General features: G+C 38.7%; 1 protein-coding gene across 1 annotated transcript in view; it reads right to left on the bottom strand.

The window, feature by feature from the left end:
* dym (dymeclin) overlaps positions 1-27077 on the bottom strand; it is a 60382-nt gene that overhangs the window by 18503 nt on the left and 14802 nt on the right. The window contains exons 8-14 of the mRNA XM_086152056.1: positions 26578-26717; positions 19751-19936; positions 19473-19651; positions 18080-18205; positions 17872-17985; positions 17573-17667; positions 10806-10905 (exon numbers count right to left, since the gene is read on the bottom strand). Of these exons, the coding sequence (XP_086008182.1) occupies positions 10806-10905; positions 17573-17667; positions 17872-17985; positions 18080-18205; positions 19473-19651; positions 19751-19936; positions 26578-26717 (940 nt within the window). The remainder of the gene's footprint in view (positions 1-10805; positions 10906-17572; positions 17668-17871; positions 17986-18079; positions 18206-19472; positions 19652-19750; positions 19937-26577; positions 26718-27077) is intronic.

Here is a 27077-nt window from a genome sequence, read left to right as displayed (position 1 = left end):
ACACAGGCCTTAGACATGAGCCATATCATTAGTCTCAATGATCCTGCCCCATTATACTTGCATTGCCATTTGAACAAACCCAACGGGAGCATTGTGACTGTGAGTGTATGCCTGCGGTGTGTATTTGTACGCTTTTCTTCTGTCTAATTCTTCCCCTAAGTCTTCACTGATATGGGCCTAAACGTGGTAAGATTATAGGTATATTTGACCTTTGGTACATCTGACGAAGACATTTATAAGCAAACAGCACAAATTAGTCCTGTGTCTTTGTTTACATGGTTGGCTGAGCTATTATGCATGTTTTTCTTCAAGTGTTTGTGGACAGGGTGTTTAGAGACACAGACATGCAAATCCCTGTAAAGTAGGAGCTGGCGTTATTAAACCAATAGCTTAGTGATTCCCTGGCTGGCCCCACTGCTCACTGCAGGCTGTTGCAGGGCAGACAAATCAGACTTATTAAGAAAGAGTACTGACAAAGACAAAGGCATGGTTATGAACATAGAAATATACACAAAAGTGCCTTGAGAGATGCCATAAAACTGCTGTTTTACAGTACTAGAATACAAATAATTCATCAGCAACTCAAGGGATATTTGCATTTTGTCCCAGATGACATTCTATTGTGGAAAAAATAGAATTGAAGACGTTTATTTTCCTTGGCAACAAAAGGGGGATAGTAATAAACAAGTAGCAGGAGAAACATGAATAGGAAAAAAAAAAAAAAAAAGCCTGTGGACAGACAGAGGGTCAGACTGGCTGAGTAGCAGCAGTCTGTCCTGTCTTTTGGGAGTTTTTAAATGGGTCATTGTCTGACCTGCATTTATGGTACCACCACCATGTCATAATCACATCATTTTGCAGAGCATTGTGCCCAAGTCAGCCTCTTATTACCCCATCGTCTCCCACGAGCACAAAACATCCTTTGTTGTGAACACACAGAATGAGGCAAAAGACAGACTTTGCCCCCCAGAACAACAGCATCATCAACACAGTCTCTGTCTGGGATCTGATTAGGAAAGACTGTGCGGAGTGACTGCTGCATCACTGTCTTCACAGAGGGGAAGTCCAGCATATTTGTAGACAGGAACCTTATTATCAGTTTTAAATAAGCACACCACCTCTTGAGGACATAGCTAGTCCTACCAGCAGGGGTCTGGTAGGCAAAAGAGTAGCGATGTTGTTGATGACGCAGGCGATAAGGATAAAAAAAGACGGTGCCAACCGCTGTGAGCTGTGCTCTTGTACTGTGTCCGATCGGCTAAGGACCGGGATACGGCAACGCTTCCCTAATTAACATTTAGAGGAAGAAAATCTCTAAGACCCCCAAGCGCCCACCGTCTATAGGGGCACCGCTCCTACATCCAGAGAACAAACACAGGGGAAAAAACTTTCAGAAAATAACAGGCTGATATATACAGGGTACAGGCAAACAAATGAACTAGCAACGAGGACTTGCATCGTTTTAACTCGACAGGTGAGGGAGAAATACAAAGGGGGAGTGGTGGGGAAGTCAGCGCTCTCTCTCAGCAGGATACTGCTGTAATGAGCAGAGCACAGAGGGGTGTTGATATAGTGGGGATGACACAATGAAATACAACTTTAACCGGCTATTTAAAATTTGTGAGGCTCGACCTTTATTATGGGTAAATTTATTTCATGTGGCATCTTCTAAAGATCACTTAACATTTCATCAAACATGAGCCACACCACTATCTATACAGGAGTGTCTCAGAAAATAAGAATATTGTGATAAAGTTCTTTATCTTCTGTAATGCAATTATAAAAACAAAAATGTCATACATTCTAGATTCATTACAAATCAACTGAAATATCGCAAGCCTTTTATTATTTTAATATTGCTGATTATGGCTTACATCTTAAGAAAACTCAAAAATCCTATCTCAAAATATTGGAATATCATGAAAAAGTAATTTTAGTTTTTTTAATTGCATTACAGAAGATAAAGAACTTTATCACAATATTTTAATTTTCTGAGACACTCCTGTACATATATTTATGCACCATTTTTATTAAGAGGAGTAAAATATTTCTCCCTTTTCAAACGGCGGTTACATTTCAATCTGACCTTTATCTTTTCGAGGCCCTGCATCCATCAAGTTTTTCCACATAGTAGGTTTTTTGTGTGTGTGAGACTACTGAATAACGTGAATACATTTCGAATAATCACCTCAGAGTAAACGCTCTATCAATGAATCTTTGTCGGGTTCTTACACTGGCGCTTTGACCCAAACTGCTATTGGATGCATAAGAATGAAATTTGGTGCAAAAAATGATACTTTGCATTTGATGATAACTTTTCAGTAATCGGAATATGAACCGAATAGAGTGATTAGGAGCAGATGATGTGGAATTTTGGATGTAATTTATTTTCTCAAACATGGTCAAACTCGTATTTGACCATGAAATGAATTTTGAAATGAATTCAGAAAAGAAAAATATCTGTTTGTTACTATATGCAGAATTACCTTGGCTGGGTCTAGACATTTGAATCTTCTCCCTTGAAATGAGTTGACTTATTCTGAATTAGGATTTTGATAAGCAATTATGGTTTCTTGGTTCTGTAACACAAAGGCTGACAAACGCTTACCCAATATTTTGTTTCTTTCGGTTGGAAATATGAAAACAACTTACTTTTTATTTACTGTATAAAATATGCGTGGCTAAAGTGACATCGGTGAAACCGTATCGGGGAATCTGAATTTATTCACACATTTTGTTGATATTTTTCCGAGCTTGCGGAAAATTGTCAACTTCAGGTACCACTGAATGATTCATGGCTCCTTTGTCAAGCTGCTGTCAAGTTTAGTCGTCGAACCAAAGAAGTGGAAAAACAAAAATGGCCACTACAACAGTAAATAGCAATAAGATAGTTTAAACTGCTTTCAAGAAGAGATGATTTTAAAATCCTAAGAGCACTTGGTTTGAAAGGCGTTTATCAAAAAAAGGAGAAATGCACTTTGGGTACTCGGATATCAGAGCTGACTTAAATTGCCATGGACTCTCAGAGATACCTATGTGTATGAAATAAAAACTCACATGCAAATCGTCATTCACGGACGCAAGTCAGTCTGACATGTGACAAGAAATGACTGAATGATTACTTCTGAAATCTTTAGACTCTGTCATGCACATGGCCCTGTGCAATCATCACACCTGATCTTTGCACTGTAAAGTAAATAAAAATGAGGAGCCGGGATGACATGTCTGTCAAGACATTTTAATATGCATTAAAAAACGATAATTTACCGTGATAATGTGTGCAAATATGCCCAAACCATTATTGCAGAAAGGTTTTTTTTTTTTTTTTGCATAATAGCATAAAATGTAACCATACTGTTCTCAGTTGAGTCTGTGTGTGCACATCATTTAAAAGTGAGAAAAGTAAAACATATAGGTGCCTTTTACCACCTCATTTCTCTCTCTATCTTACATCTCTGGTTATTTTCCCCATGAAAAGTGGATGCGTGTCTGCACTATAACCTGCTTCACCGGGAAAAGGAGAATAATAACGCGCATCAGTCTGGCAGCTGTATAGCCACTTTAACATAAGATGGGGAGAAATATGACAGGATAACGTCTCGCTCAAACTTCAGATTGATCTATTTCTTCTTTCAAGTTAGCCATGTAGGGAAATGAGGCACTGATCTCTGACCTTACACATCATGCTTTCCTGGAGACACAATCAGAAGTGTGGAATTAGATGAAATATACCAAGGGGAGAGCCAGCCATCAAATGATGTCAATTTTGAGGGCTGACCGAAAGGATGCCCACTTGCGATATATATATAAAATGCAGGATAAACACACTGCATATCTATCCTTGCTTTTTTATCATCTGATTTGAAGAGAAGAAATTGCATATCATTACCAGTACCATGATTCCCTGTGTGCAAAAACACATAATCGCTACTCTACGATTGGGCTTTAAATTACAATAGCAATTTATTTCATCAGTAATTGCCCCACATAAAACTCAACAAAAGTCACATTTTTATCAGGTCAACCTTTGATCAACAACAATCAAAACACAACACCTGGAGGTTAAACGTCTGCAAGAAGAAAAACTAAATCCAGTTCCACAACAATTACTCCAGGTAATACCTTGTCAATACCTTGTCAAGTTATTGTAGTGTATGGAAAAAAAGTTCCAAATTCTTAGATTTCAGTTCTTAGAAAGACAGAAAACAAACAGAAGGTAGAATGGATTTTTTTATCACTTGATCTTTTGGCACCGCTTTACCCCAAAACAAGCAGATTAGTGCTACAAAGTAAACGCACATCTCTCTCGTCTGGCTATTAAAAAGAGATCACAGTTTGTGACTCCACCAGCGCATGTAAACACATTGACAGGGTGGTCCAACGTGCGTCTCTAAGTGTATGTGTGTGTGTGTGTGTGTGTGTGTGTGTGTGTGTGTGTGTATGCGTGTTTGTGCACGTGCACGTATGGTCTTTTCCCAGAAATGTGCAACTGTAAACAGACTGAGAGGTAGAAGTAACATTACTGTCTGGAAGTATAAACAGAGACACACAGAAACAGACAGACAGACAGACAGACGGACAGACAGACAGACAGAGACAGACACCCCCTCACACACACACTAAACACACACACACGCATGCGCACACACACGTGGGCACACACACACACACGGACGCACGCATGCACACAGACACACCTGCACACAAACACAAATGCACATACATCCTTCATTCGATGTTTGTGTGCGCCGGCACATTCTGTATGTCACTGCATATATCTCAGAGGGGAAAGAAAAGAAGCTGCAGACAGAGGTGCAGAGGCGGCACAGTGCATCTGCAGGGCCCCTCCTGAGACACCCTGCATGGACTGAGAGCCTATGGCTTTCCCCCGGGGGGCTTAGGGGGCCCTTACACGTCACTCTTGCTTTCCTGACACTAACCAGATACAGCGGCACAAACACATTCTGCGATGGGGGTTGTTCAGTGTCCGTGCACATGAGAGAGAAGCCGAGGGAAAGGATAAGACAGAAGTAAAATCAAAAGGATGCAGAGGAAGGAAACAGGGGAGATAGACACATGAGTTGAATGCACATGGTTTCTAACCCGCAGCTTAGAGCATTAGACAAGGTTTTTCATATCCTACTCTCAGTCTCTTGCTTGTAAAGAGAGCAATTACATGTCCAGGACAATCCCACATTAAACAAACATTGGTTCCCTCGCCAGAGCCAGACTCAGCCAAATTACATTGTTTCCAGATGCCCGTCACAAAAACACAGCCGCCTTCTCCCTCCAGATCCCCCTGTCCTCCACTCTGCTCTGCTCTTGCCTGCTTCCCCTCTCTCCATTATTCTCATTCTCCTCACATTTCGCCCCTCTTTATTGCTCCCTATAGTTCCCAAAACTTCCTCACTCCCTCAAATTAAGGTGTGTAACACCAGCGTGAGCTGTTTTCAATTGCTCTGCCGCTGGCAAAAGCAGAAGAGAGACAAAGAAGAACGCCTGATGACTTAGTCTATGAGTGAGGCCATACCTAGCCAGATAAGAAATACTATGCATGAGAATTAATGTAAATTTTTTTTTTGTTCAAGATTCCTGCTGATGACAGACGGAAATAAATGGTTACTCAGCTAATGTCAAGCTTGTAGATAACATTTGTAACAATGAACTCCTGCACTGAGTTACTTCTATTCACATTTGCTGTGACATTAAACTTTTAAATATCTAATTTAGTTTTTATCTGGTCTTATTTCTCCACTGATATGGAGAAATGAGCTTTGATTAGATATTCAGACAGTTTGAGCACAGAAAGCATTGTATAAAAGCAGAAGTGGCTCTTATGAAAAACGTATCACGGCTAAATACATGACTGAATCTTTCACTTAATGATATAATAAATTAGTCAGTTATTCGAAAAATCAAATCAAAATAGAAATGATTTGTTAAGTATCAGTTGTGACATCAACTGTGCCAAGCAAAGCATCGTTTATTTTAATCATTTTGGGGGGAGGAGGGGTTATTTTCAAAAATTAAAAATACCTAATATCTAATTGCTATTTACTTTGCTTCTCATTAGGTTTGCATGATCACAATAGCTTGAAGAATTGCAATGAGAAAATGCAAAAGTCTGAAAACCTTGAACAACAAACAAGGAAGTAATCATGAAAAATAGGCCAAAAATAACTTAACAACAGGGTACCTTTTTGGCAGTCTGGAAAAGTTTTAGGACCTTGGTTAAGCTTCTTCTTTTTCTTTGGTGTAGAGCAATACTTTTTCTCAAATATCTCAAAAAGGGTAAACATGTCTGCAGCGCTAGTGACCAAACATTTAGTAATTGACAATTTTATCAATAATGAACATCAGTTATCTTGTGGTAGCACCATTGAGCAGGGGCCAGATGCGTCAGCGCTGTGTTTGCAGAAAAATGTGCACACACAAAAAAATTCATTCATAAACCACTGTGAAAATGTTCAGTCCTTCAAAATTCCTGTACACACACATAATACTTTCTGTATACAGGGTTGAAAGACGTAATTTACGAGACACTATTATGGTGACATTTTTTTCAGTAGATTAAGTAGCCTAAATAACCTTTTTTATCCCATTTATGACTCACACAGTATACTCTGAATAAGATTATGTGTTTCACAGTAAATGGAACAATAACGACATGACTGTGGACTAATTATTCTGAGTGATATAAATAGCAGAGCTGTGCATAATGGCTGTGCATATGCAATGAAGGCGGTTTGCTGTTTGAGGATCTTGCTAATGTAAAAATGGAAGCCCTGGCTGTCTATTCCAGAGAGAGAAGAGCCCCCTCTCCTGAGACTTGAAGGTGTGCAGTGCACCAATATGCTTGTTGCTCTACTTTGTCAGGGGTGTGAACTAAACGGATATTTCAGTTTCATTTTTCTATTCATTTAATTAGCTGAAGAACACTGGATTGAGAAAGCCACTGGAATTTAGGGCAGGAAAATTCAGGCATCAGTAATTCTTTTCATGTTCCTTATATTTTACCTATACATGTTTAACGATCACTACAAAAAGCTAGAAAAAGGAAAAAAACACACATCCGCTGCCCAGTTAGGGGTGGGTGGCTTCTTCAGATGCTTACCAGTGATATGTTTTAACAAACATGTTATTGTGGTGCCACTCTTAAAGGGAATGATTCATGTGATTGATCCCCTCCTTTTTTTTTGAGTTGAAAAAAGTCTATCATTATTATTATTATTAGTCTATTAGTTCTTTTTTTTTTTTTAGAGAGAATTAGACCAACAGAATAACATGCTGGGCACACCAACACTGGGCACACTAACCCCACAAGGGTTAAATGAGGAATTTGATATTAAACTTTGTCAATGTATGTCTGTGATATGTCTGTTTGTTGTCTTGTCCATCTGGGGTAGTCCATACCATGTTTTCTGTCTGTATTGTTTTGTTCTGTTTGCCTAATTCTTTCCCCCATGTATATATATTTTATATTGTTTGCTGAAACCATGTTTTAGTTTCCATATCTGTACATATTTGAAAAAGTATCTGTTTCTGGTGTCCAAAAAATGGTGAAGATAATGTTAAAGATAAAGTTAATGGTAAAATGTTAATATGATGTAATATATCTAAGAGGCGCAAAAAAAAATAAAAAAAGGAGGGAATCAATCACATGATCATTCCCTTTAAAAATGGTGCCACAATAACATGTTTGTTAACACATTTCTCTGACAAGCATATGAAGAAGAGCCTGTTTGCTCAAAATGTAATGCGAGAATAAGTTTTTTGTACTATATGTAGAATATATTTCATATATTTGGAGCACTTTCGGTGTGCGGATTTTTTTTTTTAATCACATTTCTAAAGTTCATCATCATTCAAATTTAGTCAGCAATGCTATTTCAGCAAATTGCTGTTGAATGGGCTGAAGAAATTAGCAGTATCGCAAAATTACACAGACATAATTACACTGAATGTATATCTCCAGGCAGGTGAGCATGTGTATGCGTGTTAGGTCACCTAAAAAGTATAGGTCCTGATAAAAAATGTAAAAAAAAAAAAAAACTTGATAAAGCTGAAAGGTTATTTCTATATCCGGCTTGAGGAAAGCGAATCTCTGCTAGACATGGGAATCAATGTCACATGCAGTTAGTATTGTCTAAACTCAAGGATAACAATTGTATCAGAAAACCTGACCAGTTCTCTCTTAAATGTCTCTGCCCTAGACTACATGTCAGACACAATTCAAGGGAAAAAACAAACCTCATGGCAAAATTCCCATGAAAGATCATACTAGAAATCTGCCTTCAGCAACACATTACATTTCTTTGTAAGGTAAATGTGCTGTTGTGTCCCAGCCTTCAATCTGACCTTCTATTTTGTTTGTGTGTGTTTGTCTTATTATTGTTGTCATTACCTTTACAGCCACTCAGTAGGCACGCAAATATGGCAACAGCGGAACAGATATCGGACGTATAATGGGCAAAATTTAATCCCACCAAAGTCGTCTTATTGTTTTTCTTTTCCGTTCTCAATGCTATATGGTGTGCGCTTATGCATCTGTGAGTAAATAAAACAGAACATTGAAAAAAGCCCTGAAGGAAGGGAGCCTCAAAACAAATCTGGATAATTGCATTTTATATGTTTTTATGTGTGTGCAGAGATGCCTGTTTGTAAGGAGCCACATCAGACAGTTGCTGCATGGTTGAGGGAGCACTCAGATATACTCATGTTTCCCCAACACTTGAGGGCATCTGTGGGGACCTCTGCAACCCCCATACACACACACATGCAAACACATACATACACAAGCATATTTACCCACACTTAACCAGGACCATGCAAATCTAATGAGACAGCCAGACTTGGACCTAGACAGACATATCTGAAGGCAGAGGCGCCTGGATGCAAATACAATTATACATAGTAAATGGTCATCGTAGTGGATCTGTTGATCAGGTGTGATTACTAATAAGATTCACATATACTTAATTGCATTGGGACGTTATGATTGCTATTGGTTTAGGCGCCATCTGTTAGTGACTACTGTGCTGTTAAGATTTCAATTTCAGATTAAAGCTGAGGTCTGAGGGAAATTCAATATTATTTTGGAGCCAGTGTGACTGATTTCGGTGTTTAATTTCATCAACCTTCATTAAATGGTATTCAACAAGTGGGAAATATTGAGTGCAAATGAAACAATGTGCGTGCGTGTCTGTGCCTTTTGCGCATGTGTGCATGCATGCGTGTGCGTGCGTGTGTGTGTGTGTGTGTGTGTGTGTGTGTGTGTGTGTGTGTGTGCGCGCGTGCGGGGGCAAATATAGTGAGAAAAAAGGAAAACAACTGGAGGACAGAGAGTTGACTTGGAGCTGCAGCAGCAGGCTTTTGGATTTTGTTACTCTACCAATGCTTAAACTTTCAAAACACAAGATTGTTTAAAGGAAATAACATAAAGCAGCCCAAATGAGTAGTGGTATATCTCGTTACACTGTTTAATGGTTATTGTTATATTGGAGCAATAGCAAAGGGTTATAAATGAATAGGTTGAATGCAAATGAAGAGGGACATGATAAGTCTTTCATTTCCAATTCCATAAAAATAAAACAAAACTCACTACTCACAGCTTGTTTAGGAGAAATTATAAGCCACTTTGTCAACTATCAGGGCAAAGTAAAATCATTTTCACTCCTGATAAAAGAACTATAATATGCAAACAAATTAAAATTAAGATATCAAGTTCAAGGCCAAGCAAAGTTTCTATATTTAGCAAGTGATGCTATCAACACATTAGGCCCACGCTCAAGTGACCACAAGGTGAGACAGCCAGCTGGGCGACTGTGGTTTAAACCCTAAAAGCCACCATGCAGGGAAGGAGTTTCAAACAGGAATTATCCGCCAATAGAAACATGTACAATTTCTAATCATTCCAATAATTTCTGTTATCTGTTCCTGTTGACTTTGTGGCTAAACTACCAGGGAGAAGCAGCAGCTGAATTTCCAAATTCAAAATGATTTGAATGATTTTGCATAATAATTACAGACAAATGTCTAAAGTAACCAAGGCATTTAAGTTCTGAATGAGTACTTCGTGTGAATGTGGTTTGATTATTGAAAATTTGTTAAAATTAAAATTGTGGGTCGAAATTGTTGAAACCTAAACTGTTACTGGAAAGGCCGCTATTTAAATTACAACTGATACGTTTCAAAGATCCTAAACACACAGAATTTATAACATTTACTACATAAAGCAATTCTAAATCAAATTGTACTTTTCGTGAAAAAAAAGGAAAAACTTTAAAATAGGGTCTCACAGAATGATGTGTGATACCAGAGCATTAGAGTTTATTTAATTATCCCTAATTTTGAACAATGTGCTACTACATAAAGCAAGGCAAAAAAAAGGTTAATCAATCTTATTTCATTTTCAGAGAGATTTACCCCAAAGTTTACATCAATACTACATTTAAACATTCCCTTGAAGACAGCTGATCATTTTATGATGTTTGATTAATTGAAGGTTGGATTATGATATGGTGTTCATGTCCACAAAAGGTAAGATTCCATGCAGTAGATGCGATTTTATAAAACAAAAAAAATACACGCGCTTCATCACTGGTCTGTGAGAGCATCCCGGAGGACTCAAGCTCACACTCACTGAACTGTCAGAATGACTTAACTGTCAAATTATGCATATGTTCAGTACTGCGCCATATACCAGTACAAATAACTTGGCAACTACTAATGAATCAAATACAGACTGTGTGTGTGTGTGTGTTTGCTCGTGTGTGTGTGTATGTGCGTGCATGTTAGTTACTCACATAATCGGGAAGGGCTGTGTTGTCTCCCTGTCTGCCTCTCAGACTTTGTGTTGCCTGTTCCAAAACCTTGTTGTGCTTCTTGGAAAGCAAAGCAAATAAACTGTAGGAGAAACACAGGCAGAGGACAAGAATGAGCGTGGCAGCGACAGATGAACGATATAGTTCTATGACTAAACAGGCCGAATACACAATCGTCACACTGCATATGTTGACCAGTAATTTATGTGCTGTGAATTCACAAATTATTCAAAACAGATCATTATTCGAGATGAGCCTGTTTTGCTCTCTAAATGGGCCTTTAAAATAATGAGCGATAATGAGAAAAAATATTCATGGCACTGGCAGGAGAGGAATTACGCGTCAAAATATAACAAATTATGGTGAATTTACAATCACAACTCCATTTTAATAGGGATACAAATATACAGACTCACTCCAATCAGGTTGCTGTCTCGGCTCCAATGCATGAAAAGTAAGTATTTATTTGATCATACTGTAAGTGTCGGTCTTCCATTTGAACCAGTAGTTAACGGGTTTGCTTTACCAGAGTTGTAAATTGCATGATTGCTTTCTGAAGATGTAAATCAGGATGAGTCTGCTTGAGTGATCCAAGATACTAGTCATAGTATCGGTCAGTGCACGTGGACACACACCATTAATGGCAGTGTGTTCACTGCAGAGTTAACTGATTCACTCTGCATGGGTAGTCATGCCAGTAATATACTTACTTTTTTTTTTGTTTCCAATTTGTTTTGCTTTGCCTCCAGTAAAGCAACTCCGAAACTCAGGTATTGAAAGTCATGGTGACATTATTCTAACATTTCCACTGATGTATCATACGTGACATGAGAACATGATCAGATCTAAAACCTCAGGTTTGACAAGTTTGTTCTATCTACATTTCATCATTCTAGACACCAACATTATTTAAATGTTATTATTCATTGAATGCATGTTGGAACTTGAATGTTTGGAAATCTCATAGTTTTAGTTTAAATGACTGACATTAATGCTGATGATTTATTGATTTTAAGTCTTGTTCCCAAATAACAGTAAATGGATGCCGTTCAAACATTAGCAACCACACATCCTGGCATTTTAATATGTTTTAGCAATATGATATACAGTATGTTTTTCTATGTTTGCTGGTGCAACCATTTATAGACTATTAATAACTACTGTATTGAATATAGCTTTGCCATGGAAACATTTCAAATGAGACTCAAACACCAACCCATAACTGAATATTGAAATATTATACATCAAAACTCTGTGTAGATTTATGTGTATTCACTACATAATCTATTTAAATCATATTTTGGTATTTTCTTTTCATGACCTCAGACATGTTGTCTCCGTAAACACAAATGCAGAACTGAATACATTTAAGTCCACGACAGGAAAAAAAAAAAAAAAAAGCAATGGAAACACTCCAGGGGAAACAGTTAAGCCCTTTAGAGCTACACCTGTCCATCTGTCAGCAGTGGAATACACAGAAAAATGTATCAGTATTCTTTACGAAGCCTAATTGGCCAAATGGAGTTATTTGAGCAGCTGTGAAAAAGTGCACAAGTTATATCCAGGCCTATGTGAAAGGCCCTATTAGCCCGGACTGCTTAATGGGAAACATTGTATTATCTTTTCTGTGTTTTCTGTTTCAAATGAGAGGCCACTGTGTTCCACCTGGGACCTCAGTCCACAGCAACACACTGTAAGCTGTTCTTCTGTCCCCTCGCATATGTCAAGGCAGTGACGGACATGGCCCAGGAAACGGCGACAATGAGAGACCTCCACACTATGGACCTGTTCCCCGAACCAGTTATGAGTTTGAAGTATTGACAGACGCTCCGCTTTAAGAAAAAGATGTAGCTCAACAGGGATTCTGCGAATGTCACAAAGTGTATGATTGTGAGTTGGTCTTTCAGTAAGATTCTTGAGTCTTGTAGGTATCAAATAGCAACATTCATATACATTTTAAAGTATAGATATTCAAATGTGGGTAGTATAGCTGTCGCAGTTCCCAATTTTGTGTCAGATTGTTACATTCAAGTAGCGCATGAGCTCCCACACAGAGACACAGAAGGCTCATGCAAGTCTGATGGGCTTGGAATCATGAATAAAATTTTGATATAAAGAAAAAAAAAAAAACTCTTTCAAGTCATGACATTCAAGTCTGAGTTCAGTCACAAGCCATCGTTGTTAAGTCAGCTAGCTACAAGCCATTTATGAGTTTGTCAGGTTACAAATGATCAAATTAGAGACTTCATTCAAGAATTCTATTGAAATAAATGAAAAGACATTACAATTTGAAAAACTAAAAAAAAAAAAAAATTGAAAAAAATCTGAATTTTGGCTCAGACATTGAATCTGGCCATATTTCCTTCCACTTTATATACATTCAAGAGGACATGGAAAGGAATCACCTTCGACAGAGAAAATGCAGCAAACAAAGAAGAAAACGCCCTGGCACTGCTGTAATTGCACACCATGGCTTGCTAACAAGATTGTGTAAAATCATTTACTGTGTACCACTGTGATGTTGCTGAGGAAATTGGGACGTTACAAAGACTGTAGTTCCTTGCACAATGGAGCGGTGTGAGGGGGCGTCTACACCAGGAGACTTAAGTGTGGAAATGTCATTCACTCACTCATTTACTAAACACAGCTAAAGACCATGGATAAATGTAAGAACCTAAATTGCCAAGAAATTTAGAAACACACCTACAACATGACAAACAAATGACAATCTTTTGGCATTGGAATTTTTTTTTTTTTTTGCACCAACAATATACACCAATTATTTTAATTGAACGGACATGCCAAAAATGCACCTGCGCCAAACACTTTAGACCATGGACAATTCATCCCATGCCAAATGTATTTTTAAGTAGAACCTAGAGCCCTGCCTTGTGAAATAGTCCTCATGTACCCTGGACAATCATGTGGCCTCCAACCCGGAGGACTTATTTTATCTTCTTCTTGATTCAGTTAGAAGTGGCAGCAGAATACAAAAGCTCATATAAACAAAGGATTGTTAAAACCTAAAACCAAACTAAACAAGAAAAAAGTTCCCATCCCATTAGTCACACTATGGCTTATGAAATTGGAAAATGAACAGGAAAACATGGGAGACACTTCCATTAGCTGAATGTTGACTGCTAATAAACTGTCAGCTGACATACAAGCGATCAGTCACGTGACCATGACATGTGGCCACTGACTTTTTTTTTTTTCTTTTAAAATTTACCTTATGATAATATATTCCTATGGGTTATTACGCTATCTTTATTCAAAATATTTTAATTCAAGCGTAACTTGAAGTGTTTCACTTATTCACGGGTGGTGGTGTGCTAGTTCTAGCTAAGCTAATCTTTTGAACTTAAATAGTCTGTTCTCGAAGAAAGACTTTCTTTGCTCATTCCCAGTAGATTTTCTTGCACTCAGCTTTAGTGTTGCATGCAGATTTCACTTCAGTTCTTGTTCTCGAGCGTAGGCTGCATCTGTACACTTCTGGAACGGCTTTTCTCGGTTTTGTGCTCAGTTGTTTTTTTTCCTGTTTTTTTTGTTCTTAGGTACCCAACAATAAATGGGAGACTTGTTGTTAACAAATGAAATGATCAGCTTATTTTTCAACTTTCCTTAAGGGCATATAGCTGAATTTCCTGAAATCTCTCTTTTTCTATTTATATTAATAAAACAATATTTATTTTTAAAAAATCTAGCACAATTACTGAAAGCATCTTTTGTTGTCAAAGGCCAAATCCTGAGGATCATTGACTAACATGGACCTCCGCCATATTGAAGGACCTTCAAATAATGATTGCATTTCTAGAATTGAACTTGATGTGAATGTTTCATATTGTCGCACTTTGTACACTGGCCAGAGCGAACAGAGTCTCTGCACTTAATCCACCCCTGACAGCTGCTAGCTAATGCTACCGATTGAGATAGGAGCAAGGTGGTCAATGACACACCTGTGGTTTGTCTATGTGAAATTCATTGTCTTGCTGTCAGTATAATTTAGTAGAGTTCGAAGTGGTCGAAGGAAGCCCTGGGCACAATCATACTGAAAAGCAATCCAACTTCGGTCTTGGTTACTTTAGTGCACCTTAACAATGAGCACTGCTAGGTTTGCCCAATAGTGAATGAAGATCTAGGTTTATAGCAGTCAGAGGCTATTCGTCATTTTTTGAGGGCAACTACAGTTGCATGCTGCCACAATTATATACCACATCTCAAGATATGTAACTGACAGTATAAAGGATCATATGGCCAAAGAACTTCAGCCAATTTATTCTGTCAATATTAGTCGAACAGAGATATGAGGCCGTTGTACATGCTAACTGATCTAAAAACTTCACTGATCAATATTCTAAATGGGACATATCTGATCAATCTTTTATATCTATGTGACTGGAAAGATGTACACGGGAAGAAAACACTATTAAGAAATTTGGATAAAATATATGTGATGTATAAATATATCTGATATATGTATATGTATATACATATACATACACACACACAAAAACATATACGTGTGTGTGTGTGTATATATATATATTTATATACACACACACACGCGCACACGCACATGCATGTGTATTTATATCTATATATACATACAAATGCTAAATATGCCAAAAAATCCTAATGGAGACACACATACGATGGACGTTTCAAAATATTTATGTTCAATAACATTATTTTCATTACATGTAGCATGTGTTTATTTTCCCTCTTTTACATTAAATTGATAACTAAATTAGCATTTGGGTTATGATAAAATTAGCTCAAATGTCGATTGATCCATTAAAACTGCCAATGCATGGAATATCTGTATTGAGATAGTCATAGTTTCTTCTCGCCTTCAGAAGAAACCGTCACACTTCTTTCCCTTTTTTCGCCTGTTAATTTGCAACATCCATCAAGTCTCCCTATAGTACCAATTCCATCACCTGCTGCCTCAGTTCGAATGTGACTCTGTGGGAAACACTGTGAATACAAATAAGAGGAAATGATGCAGGGTGTTGTTGAGCGGAAATTCAACCAACTGTTGCCTGTAAATAAACAGTACCGGTTATGATTCTCTGAGAGGGGATTCGGGAGCAGAGTTCAACACCGCCTGGCTGACATTTGGAAATTCCTGGCAGGAAATCCCCTTTATCTGGCCAGCCAGTTAGTTTAGCCCAACCCAGCCCATCATAGTCATCATCATTATCATCAGATATGGAGACAGTTGTTCTACGTAGAGGCAGGACATGTACACATTCAGAGACAGCCTTCTTCTGTGACTCAAAACACCATGGAGACAGAGATATTGAGAAGGTACACGTAGGGAGTCAGATAGGAGATCTTTGTGTGTGCATGAATGTGTGCACGTCTTCAGGGAAGGAAACATTCTTTCCTGTGTGCCTCAAGTTAACAATCAAACATGAATGACTGAATAAGTGTGTGTCTGTGTGTGTGTTTTGTGTATGTGTGAGTGGGTGCGTGTGCGCTCGTGCCTGTGTGTGTGGTTTGGACTTCATCCTCGCAAGTCTTCCATCTTCTCATGGGCCAAACTCTTCTTTCCTTCAATTCCCTCATGTTACATAATGCTCTTCTCTATACAGGCACACCATTATCTCAATATTTTATGTTTTAGTCTTCGCTACACACACACGGTCAAGTCACTATAACAATAAATATTTTGAGGAGATTCTACGTAGATCATTAAAATGAATAAGTAGATTCATTTCTCTTACAATAGCTGGCTTTGGAGAGTCTTCTGGCTCTTTTTTTTTAAGTCAAATGCTTTGGGTTGTGGGTGCAGAAAGTCAAGCCCTATCACTTAAGTGAAACAGTGGGAATGCAAGAATAAATATATATATATATATATATATATATATATATATGACAATCTGATGGCAGTCATGAATTACCAAAAGTGTCTGCCCTTCAGAAATATAGGCCTTTCGGAGTATCAAGCCGTTTGATGCTGCTGACATGCTTTACTGACAGTTGCCCCTTGCAATAACAATGACACTAATCTCATGTGTCTTCCTGCCAGGAATCATGCAATGAGGAGGAGTCATCCCGGAGACCAAATCGTGGGCGTGGCTTTACAGGAGCATTGACAACAGCGGTAGTTTAAATGGGTGGAGAAAACCAGCAGTAAACTGAATAACCTCTGTGCAGTATGAGGTTTCCTGAATTCATCCACCAATGCAAACATGTAGTACCCGCCAAAGAAATATATAGGCCAGTACATGACCAGGTACCCAAAACCGAAGTTTAGATTAACCCACAAAGGTAGGTTTATTAGGTTTCTTATCTTCTAAATATCAATCGGAAATCAATAATGGGTCGGTACACAATTAGACCGATAATCAAACGCATTAATGATGATGATATCTAAAAATATCTTTTAAACACTCATAGCTAGTAAGAAAAAATTGTCATAAAATTTGATTTGTCATATCAACTTGTTTTTCCTAATCATCATTCTTTGCTGATGTGGATCATTGTGGGGGTGGGCATCATGTCAGTACTGATTTATTTTGTGTAAATGGCACATAATTTAACCATATCCAAGCAGGACTTCTTATTAAAAGAATAATATGATTTACTTAGTTTGCCCAGGCCTAGATCAATGTAGCGATAAAAATAAAAAAAAATCAACTCTGAAACATATTGAGAATACTTTCAATTTGTGAGAAAAAAGATCAGCTATGGAATACATTGCAAGAATCGCGGGGTTCATTTGAAGAGCAGTGCGGGCTTACCTGATGATGCGCTGGGCAGCGTATTGGTGAAGACAACGAAACTGGGCTGACATGTTTGCAAGTGCAGCTAGACAGTTGGTGTGAAGGTACTTATCCTGAGGAAGTAAAAGATAATTACAAACACAGAATAACATCAATCTAAAATAAATTCTGAACATTTTCTCCATTTCTCCCCCTCCATATTTGGTATTTAACGACTATGTTTCCAGTTGTTTGAAGCTACAGTTGATAAAAAGCTGTACAAACATCAAATATGACAGCTCAAAACTATCTGGAGAGTGTATGCACGTAAAACATACCCTTGTTCGGGTCATATTGAACTGAATTGTGCGAATCACCACCAGGATGAGCAGACTGCCCAGGGAGATCTCAGTCAGTGACCTCTCTGTGTACCATGAGATGTTCTTCAGTACCTGAAATGTCAAAAAGAATAGAGGGAAAAGAAGGTCGAGTGAAAGCAAAAGAGATGAACAAACTTGTGTTACCACCTCTGGGTGTTTTACCCACCACCTCATGGATGGAGCGATTGAAAGAGTCATCTTCGGTGAGAATAAGGAGAATGATGAGAGCCATGTAGACATGATGAGAGTTTCTTTCTTCCACGTGGTAAAGGATCTCAAGGATAGGCAACACCTAAGAGGTGCAGACAGAAGAGTAGAAATGGCTGATTGGACAGTGCTGTCAACTTGATACTTGGTCCAGCTGGATTTCTTTCTCCATGTAAACCATGTCTTTTTTTGGTAAAATCAGTCAAGTCCATGCCAGAAGATCTGCAGAAACCAGACTATTAAATTGTCTATCACCCAGTCAACAAAGCTGATGTGAGCTCTGCCACTGTCCCACTAAACCAAACAAGTTATAGTATACATTCTTTGGCATTCCAAGTTCAACTAATTCAATTTTCCATTTAACTCTGATTTAAAGTCATGAAAGTTCAGAATAATAAAGTACAATCTTAATGAATGTGAGGAAACAATAAAAAAAGAAACATTACATTCAAATTCATATGAAAAAACAAAAATATTAATTGCATAATTCTAATGTTTGAAAGAAAGCATTTGCATGTTATTGGACAATTAAAGGTAACAGTAATCCTGATTTAAGAGATACCTGTTATTACAGAAAACTCTAGACCATAGAAAATCTAGATAATATACTTAAAGCATACAAAACATATCCAAGTGTACATTGAATCGTGGTGAGAAATGCACAAGTTCAATTATAGGGTTGGCATTCATATTTGATGATGACAGATACTCAGTGAAAATAGAAATATTCTTGTTTTTTTTTTACCTCCACTTTCAGAACATTGCAGTAACTACAAACTACTTCCTGTAAAGTATGCAAGTTTCATGACTTGTCAAAGCTCATTTAGATTATACTCTAACTTTCCATCTAAATGCAGAAAACAGTCCTTGCATGATGATATTTAAGCTTACGCTTTCACCTTAAGTCAATACATATCTAATAATGGTAGCAATCGTAATACACACTGCTAAAACGTCATCATTAGAATACAGTTAGAGCGCACTTTAATATATTAGACAGTAGCAACATCTCAACTGTGAATATGTACAATATCCATGTTTGTGATACCATCTGACATAGTGAGCCTCAGATTGATTCTTATTCAGTCACTGTCTCAGTACATCTACAGCGGTTTAAGGAATAACTGACACTGTCCCAGATGGACAGAATTGCACCAGCTGTTGTTGGATACATCCTCACATTGCACAAACAAAATTTCTTTGAATTCTAAGACTCTGAATATGATGTTGAGACATTTCCTTCTGAACGTTAATGGGAGCACAAACTTATTAATGTTCAAGATAAGCAGAACCAATACATGTGCAAATACTTGCAGCAACATTTCGACTATTTTCATGGTTACCATACCCACCAGATTGTCCATATCTGTTCTAGACAGCATGTATGTCCTCATGTTGGAATTCTGGTGCAGCAGAGTGTACAACAGCAGTGTGGCCTGGTCCGAGCACTGTTGTTCACATAGTGCTGTGTACAGGCTATTGAAGTTGATCTGGAAAGTATGATGTTGCTCCACAGGAACAGATGAGGTGTCTGCATGGGCAGATGCAAGTATGATCAGATGCACTCGATTGCTGAAGAAAAATAACATATGATATATCTATAAATGCAAAAAATTTATCATCAAATTACCTTGCGTGTTTCTGAAACAGGTAATAGCCTGTCGGTAGGGATTAGGCCAGTCTGGTCCATCTGTCAGATTTGCTAGGACCAGAAGTAACAAAAGGCTCTGATTTGACAAAGGTAAGGGGTTTTGTTCTTGTTCAATCCCTGCTTTGCCTCCAGCTCCTCCTAATGTGAAGACGCTCCAAAGACCACCTGAAACACACACACACACACACACACACACACACACACACACACACACACACACACACACACACACACACACACACACACACACACACACACACACACACACACACACACACTTATTAGGACTCTACTGGATTTCGAACAACACTTCGGAATGATAAAGAGAGGAGACTGAATGTGAATTTGTTGATGGCCAAAGTGATGGTTTGAGTGTTTCAAAAATTACTAGTATGCTAGGAAATCACAGGTATTGGCAATGGCTTTACAGAGAATTATCTAGAAAACAAAACTAGAGCTTTGGAATAAAACTCGCGCTTGATGGTGGCGGGTTTATGACTCAATCATATGCCTCTGCATGTTGTTTCATCTTATTGATGCTTCCATGACTTCCCGGTAGCACATCATAAAACAGTGATGTTGATTGATGATTGTCAAAGGCGTGCACTGATGGCCACACAGAGTATTGGCAAAGGGGACAAAGTGGTTTTTCCTTTCATTCCTAATGAAATGACAGAATAAAAACAAATGAATTACAACCCTGAACGCAAAAAAAGCTAGAGAGGGAGTTCACTGACTTGTTGACGGCACATGTTAGAGAAGAAAGGTCAAACCGGTTAGAACCGATAGAGAAGTATAACCAATTTAAATAATTGCTTCCAACGAAGATATGTCTATGTTGACTATTGAACTAAATGGACAATAGTTGCAAAATAATGCACAGGGTACCATTCAGGGTACCAGAAGAAACTTTAGTGAGCACATCTCACAGTAGATTGGAAAAATGCTGTCTGAGCTGATGACTAGCTAGACTGAGTTCCTTGTTAGTATGAGCCACCTAATTTCCCAAAACTAAACAAGAGTGTCATGATCAATGACTAAGTAACCTTGAAGGGTGGTACGGCCCACTCGGCTTTGTGAAATCTACGAAAACAAGAAATTTAACCAACCCTCACCAAACCCGCACAACAATTACTGGTACAGACTTTTGCAATATTAAAGACTGATTATGACGGCAGCACACTACTGCAGGCCTGCCTGCTTGCACATCTAAGAGTCACTCTCTATCTTTAAGATAGACTAAGATAGAATTTGGTCATGCAAACTTGCGACACTCTGGCAGGAAATGAATATATCCCAGTTTAAATGCATCTTGTGCACAGGAGGTCGATTTATTCAGGAAAAAATAGCAGCGTTTTCAAATTCACTTTCCAAGGAAAATTTTCCAAAACACTCTGAAGTTACAAGTTTGGCACATGATAATACAGAGCCCTAAGGATATGTATGTCTATTTGGCTGTATAGTCAGTTTCACAAGTGGTTTACACTTCCGCTGGAAACAAGTAAGTCTATCCAAACTAGCATAATTAAGGCCGTTTGAGACACAAAAGAGTCACACATGAAGGTTTGGAGCACATGAGGAAAACAAAGACAACTTGGAACAACCGTCAAACCGGAGTGGGGTTTGTTTTTCTTGTTGGTTGGTTTAGAGGGACTGGAATTTGTACGAGAGCAAATGAACAAATTGTGACGTTTAGGCACCACAAGCAGCACCAGAAGCTTGAACATCGTGGCGCACAGATGGCAGCCTATGGCTCCTTCTTGCCTACCTCCAATCCAGCAACCAGGCACCAGTAACAGACAGTATGCGAATAGTCCAACCTAATTAAGCAACTGAAATAAGGCAGATTAGAAAGTATGTCGCCATCAAGTGGCGACGGTTGGAAGAGCAGACGAATTCTGTGGCCAAACGTGTGCACTCTGCCCAGCAGTAATGACATGAAGTAATCCTGATCCATCTAGTTATGACCCTGACGTCATCTGTTTCAATCATTTAAATCACACATAGATGATGAGTTGGCTCAAACCGCAGGGGGAGTGATATATTGCATGTGAAAAAACCTCCTACTATATATAAAATAATAAAATAGAGGAAATGAAAGGTCACAATCACGCATGTTTTCTCTGTAGCCAGGAGACAGATCAAAGGGACAACTTGTGACTGTTTTTTTAATAACAGCCACATGGTTTATAAGTTGGTTTGCCTCTAAATTCCGAATAGCTAGTTAAGAGCTACGCCGACAGCTGTGTATATACAGTGAGTGTGCAATTCCAATGAAAAAAGCAAGGAAGTTCTCTATTACTGACTAAGAGGACATTAACAAACTGCAATACAGAGAGAAAACCCAAAAGCGAGGTGTTCATGCTCTTCATTCTCGCCGAATTCATGCCTGTCCCCATACGATACTTTTCTTTGAGATAAGTGCGCATAAAAGTTTGCGAGAAAAGGAGATGTAAGTGGATGGGGCCGGGTTGCGATGGAGCCCCGTTCATCTCATCGCTGGCACCAGAGTGACTGGCCCGACTGTGACAGAGAACCCGGTCTGGCAGCCACATTTCCTGCACTCTTGCACACACATTCGCGAAGCTTTATTTTACCTTAGTGAGTGCTATTTGTTATCCATCTGGCTCGACTCCCCCTGCCTGTCTGCCTGCCCACCACATAAACCCAATAACGTTACACTGTGCTTCGGCTGCTTCGGCCCTGGCTGGCCTCCCAGTGGAAAAAGAGGAGGAGGACGTGAAGGAGGAAGGGGAAAGTGTGGAAATGAAAAGGTCACACAAGGACACCAAGGCTGGCACACCGAAATAAGAATCTGGGCTTCAAGACTTGGGCGCAGTGAAGGAATTGTAGGGCAAAGCTTCCAACACAACTGTCTCCACCCATAAATTCTAACTTTAAAGTTTGTATCCACAACCACCTTTGAAGCCTGTCTACTGTACCTGTGAAAGCGCTACACAACAAATGAATCCCTGCACGTGTCTTGAGAATTCTGACAATTAAAGTGGAGTGACACGTTTGTGCAAAGGAAGATGAGCTTTTGACGATATACCCGGGTATCCTCAAAGAGCTGCACGCGGACCGTGAACAGCAGCTGAGAAAGAGAGAAGTGTGATCTTGCATAGATCGGTACTTTAGCAAGTCAATCAAGTAAACTGAGCGAGATCCAGGAGCTAAAGGCAAACCGAAGTTCACAGAATATCAGCCTCCCCTCTTCCTCCCTCTAACCATCAAGCAAGACACCTGCAAAGATAAACAACACCCTTAGAGTGCAGTTTTTCACCAGTTTGGGTATCTACACGCTGAACGGTGAGGAAGATATTATCTACCATTCCTAATAAATAACATAAAACACAGAACTAAGTTGAGAATTAGTGTCAACTGTTTCACCGACTGTGCAAAACTATGTGAACTAATGAATATGGATTATTACCTAAACACCAGGACTAGCTTCTGTAGTTAAGGCCAGACAAACTCATTCGCAAACGAAAGGCTTGGATCACATCCTATGTTTTCGTGACAGCGCAACTATGTCAGCTAAATGTTTCAAAATTTTGACACTATCTGTACTTTGTCTCTTGTAATTAAACACTGAGCGTAAACAAATTCTTCCTAAATTTACCTCAGAGCCCAAATGATATTTCTGTCTTTGGAGACGCTGTCTTTACTTGGGAGCTAAAAGGTTAGCATTTGATAAATTGGCTGATATTTGAGCTGCGTTTGAAAGCTGTAATACTAGAGCTCATTACACCGTTGAACAGACATGAATTTCAAATCAGAAAGAGGACTGAACATAGCAAAAATGTAAGAGACATTACATATAAGTTGAGTATAAAAAAAATATATACAATCAGTGAATGGCCAATAGCTACTGATAAAAGTGTCTTACAACCACAATGGTCAGACTCTTACTTTTTCCCTATTTAATTATTAATCATCATCAACATATGTGAAAATATGCTTTAGTGAAGGGATCAATAATTAACAGGGGTAAATGACATCCAACAGAGAACATACTACCGGCAGCATCCATTCGAACACCACAGAGGTCTGTGGAGCCACGAGATAAGAAGGCTGAAGTGGAAGATCATTTTTTAATGTCACAGCTGAGATCATGAGATCATACGCTTCAGTGCAGACACAGATACGGACGCTTGCTGAACAGAGACAGACAAAATGTGCTGCTTAGTTATTTAATTGCATAACAGTGAATGAAATATGACAGGCCAACACACACACACACATGCACACAGACACACAGGCACACAGACACACACACCAGACTTGTGATGATTATCCAAAAAATGCACAAGGGGAAACATGCTGTGCAGACAAGAAATAAACACGGTGTTCTGATAATCTCACACAAATCAAAATATACTGAATGCTTAAAGTACTATAACTAAAACTAAATCCAAAATTCCAACTGAAGAAACACATGAGAACATTCCTGAGGCTTAGACGAATTTTCAAATAATCATTATGGTAATCGGGGAGGGGAGGGTGGAGGAGAGGAGAGGAAGCCAAAAAAGCTCTGAGTTGCCAGTCTGGGTGATAATCCTCGGTGCAGACGCTCGCTCAGACACCAGACAGCATAGTGTGTAAAACCAAGAGAGGAAGAGCACCCTCCCCCAACCCCACCAAAAAAAAAAAACCCTCAGAGGACATTGCCCTGACTTGCATTTAATAGCTGCAGTTTTACCATAAAACCATACAACCATCCTAAACATCAAGTATGTTTCGCCCCCCAAAAAATCCAACAACATTTAAAGCATAAATGAATGATACAGTGTGCATTGTGTACGTTTCGTTGTAAAATGGAATGTATTTATTTCAATGGCTTGCACAAGCAACAAGCATTTAAATTGACGGAATACCATTTATATCATCAAGATATCAATCTTTCTCACTGATTAATAGAAAATGTGTTTCCAGTGATATCACACAAATTAAGTTCTAAATATATTTACAAATTTATTGCATACACTTAAATACATTTTTTTTTTATTTACAACATAAAATTTCCCTCAGCTTATCTTATTCTTAAAGTAAACTTAATTTTGTGTGTTCACCACATTCAGTTAGTGCCTTGTCCATACCTGATCACCAAAATGGTGACAGGACTCGTTGCTTTGCTACAAAGATGAGAACTATATTAGCTTTTGAAAGAAAAACAAACCTTAATGCAGAATCCTGTGATGTATGGCCACTCATGTCAAATGAAAGTTTAGGAATAAACCTCACAACTTTAAGTCAGTATTCAACATGTGGTAAGTGGCATTTAAAAAGGTGTTATATTTTTTTTCATATAAACAGGAAATTTACTGGAGTCGGTGAGGTAAAATGTCTGAAAAGAAACACTGAAGATACCATGGGTTTTCTGGTATTGGTTTTGCTTCAACCATGCTGGATCTTTCAATCTAGCAGGGGAACCAATCCCATTGATTTATTAGCCTTTTCCCATCAGATTAATTTGTAACACAGGCATGTCTGTGAAAACAATCCTTATGACATCATCAGGGTTATTGTCTCAGACTTAAGGCTCTTCCAGAGTCACTGAGGACAGATTATTTTCACAGCACGGGTAACGATAAGTAGTAAACAGGCCTTCATGTGCAAAATTCCTGTGTAACTAGCTAAACATTTGCTCATGTTCAAGAAATGTAGTCGATATTTATGTGGCTCCACAACACCAAAATAAAAATGAGCTTTGTGTACTCTGTCAATCCGCGATGGCTGTGTGGAGATGAGACAGAGAAAGAAAACAAGTGTTGTGTCTGAGCTCCGAGTAGAAGAGAGCCTGTGTCTTTGTTGATCTGTGTGTGTGTGTGTGTGTGTGTGTGTGTATAAGGGAGGCGGCTGCAGACAGACAGGCTCTAGGGGATTACAGAAGAGGACAGGGCACCATAACTCATCAGGCCGATCGCTGGCCACAGACAGACAGGCTGCGTGAATGCTGATGGCTCACTGAATGTAATCTGCCACCAACCACCGACAAAGACCGTTTATCTGCAGGGGGGAAACCCATGGCTGTACATCTATTCTAACGCACGGGGAGACAAGCATTCACCACACAAACACAAGTCACACAAACAGGCCAATAGCCATATACAGAAGACCCCTTTGACACATCGCTGTCTTCCGCATTAAACTGGTTCTCGACACGGCTGGCACTTTGCTGTTCGTGGTCTATACCTGGCTGCGGTGAAAGAAAAAGGAACTAAATATGACAGAAGTTACACTGTCAATTTATGTTTTGGTTTCACTTTTTTCAGATATTCAGTCAAAAAATTTAAAGTTACAATCGGAATGATGTTTAAAAAGGTTTTGGTTTCAAATTGAAGTCTTATTCTATTACTTACTCATTCATAGGTCCCACGAATTCAAATCCTTACAATTATCAGTTTAATCCAATAACACCATGAAAAGTCTGATGTGCAAATCAGAACATGATTTTGTCAGAGTAAGTTGACTTCTGACTCTTTTTGATAAGACTTCAAATGATCTAATTTGTGAGATATTCAGCCACAATTAACTCTTTCAATGGTCAAAACCATATCTTGTGAGTGTACAGTGAACCTTGTAGACAGTGGAAAACTGGAAATTGTGGAAATGGAGATTTGTGATACGTTTCAAGAAATTCCCGACTGACATTCAGACAGAAGGGCCATCCGCAGTTACAAATATAAAAAAAACACAAGCAATCAGTTTACTGACATTCCTTGACCTCAGCAATCAAATTGCTGATGAAAAGCAATCACAGCTCTTTTCTTTGCTAACACTCGTGTGTATTTGCAGATTCTTACTTGCAACCCCGGACGCTAGGCCATAAAGGAGGCCACCCTCTGCTTTTGGCTCAAAGATGTGGGTTGCTGGAGGTGGACACTTTTCCTGTCTGATGAAGTTGTAGAGCAGGGTCTTCACCAGGCGACTTGTTAGAGACAAACTAGGGGAGAAAGGACAAAGAGCAATAAGGAGGAGGAGTTGAAAGAGAAATGTATTCATTTTTGCATGTGTAGGTAGAGTGTTATCCTAGTCTTAATCCTCCAAAGTTCATGTCAGGTACCAGTTTAATCTTCTAACCTTTCCTCTTGATAATTCTAGGAATATTCTTTCATAGCAAAAAAGAATATATTAGACATAATGTTACGGTCTACATCCAGAGATTTTGGTTGAAAAAAACCTCCATAATACTTATATAATTCTTGTCTCATTATTGCAGCTACCTTTTCCACAAAAATAGAAAATTAAGGCGATTGATTACAAGCTCCGTGGGATGAGGAAAACTTTGGCATCACTGAGAAGT

The sequence above is a fragment of the Fistularia commersonii genome, chromosome 9 (assembly GCF_037954325.1).
Source record: "Fistularia commersonii isolate RoL2024-O1a breed Wild chromosome 9, RoL_Fcom_v1.0, whole genome shotgun sequence".
Lineage (NCBI taxonomy): Eukaryota > Metazoa > Chordata > Actinopteri > Syngnathiformes > Fistulariidae > Fistularia > Fistularia commersonii.
The sequence above is the reverse complement of the archived record's forward strand: the minus strand, read 5'-3'. Positions and strand labels throughout refer to the sequence as shown.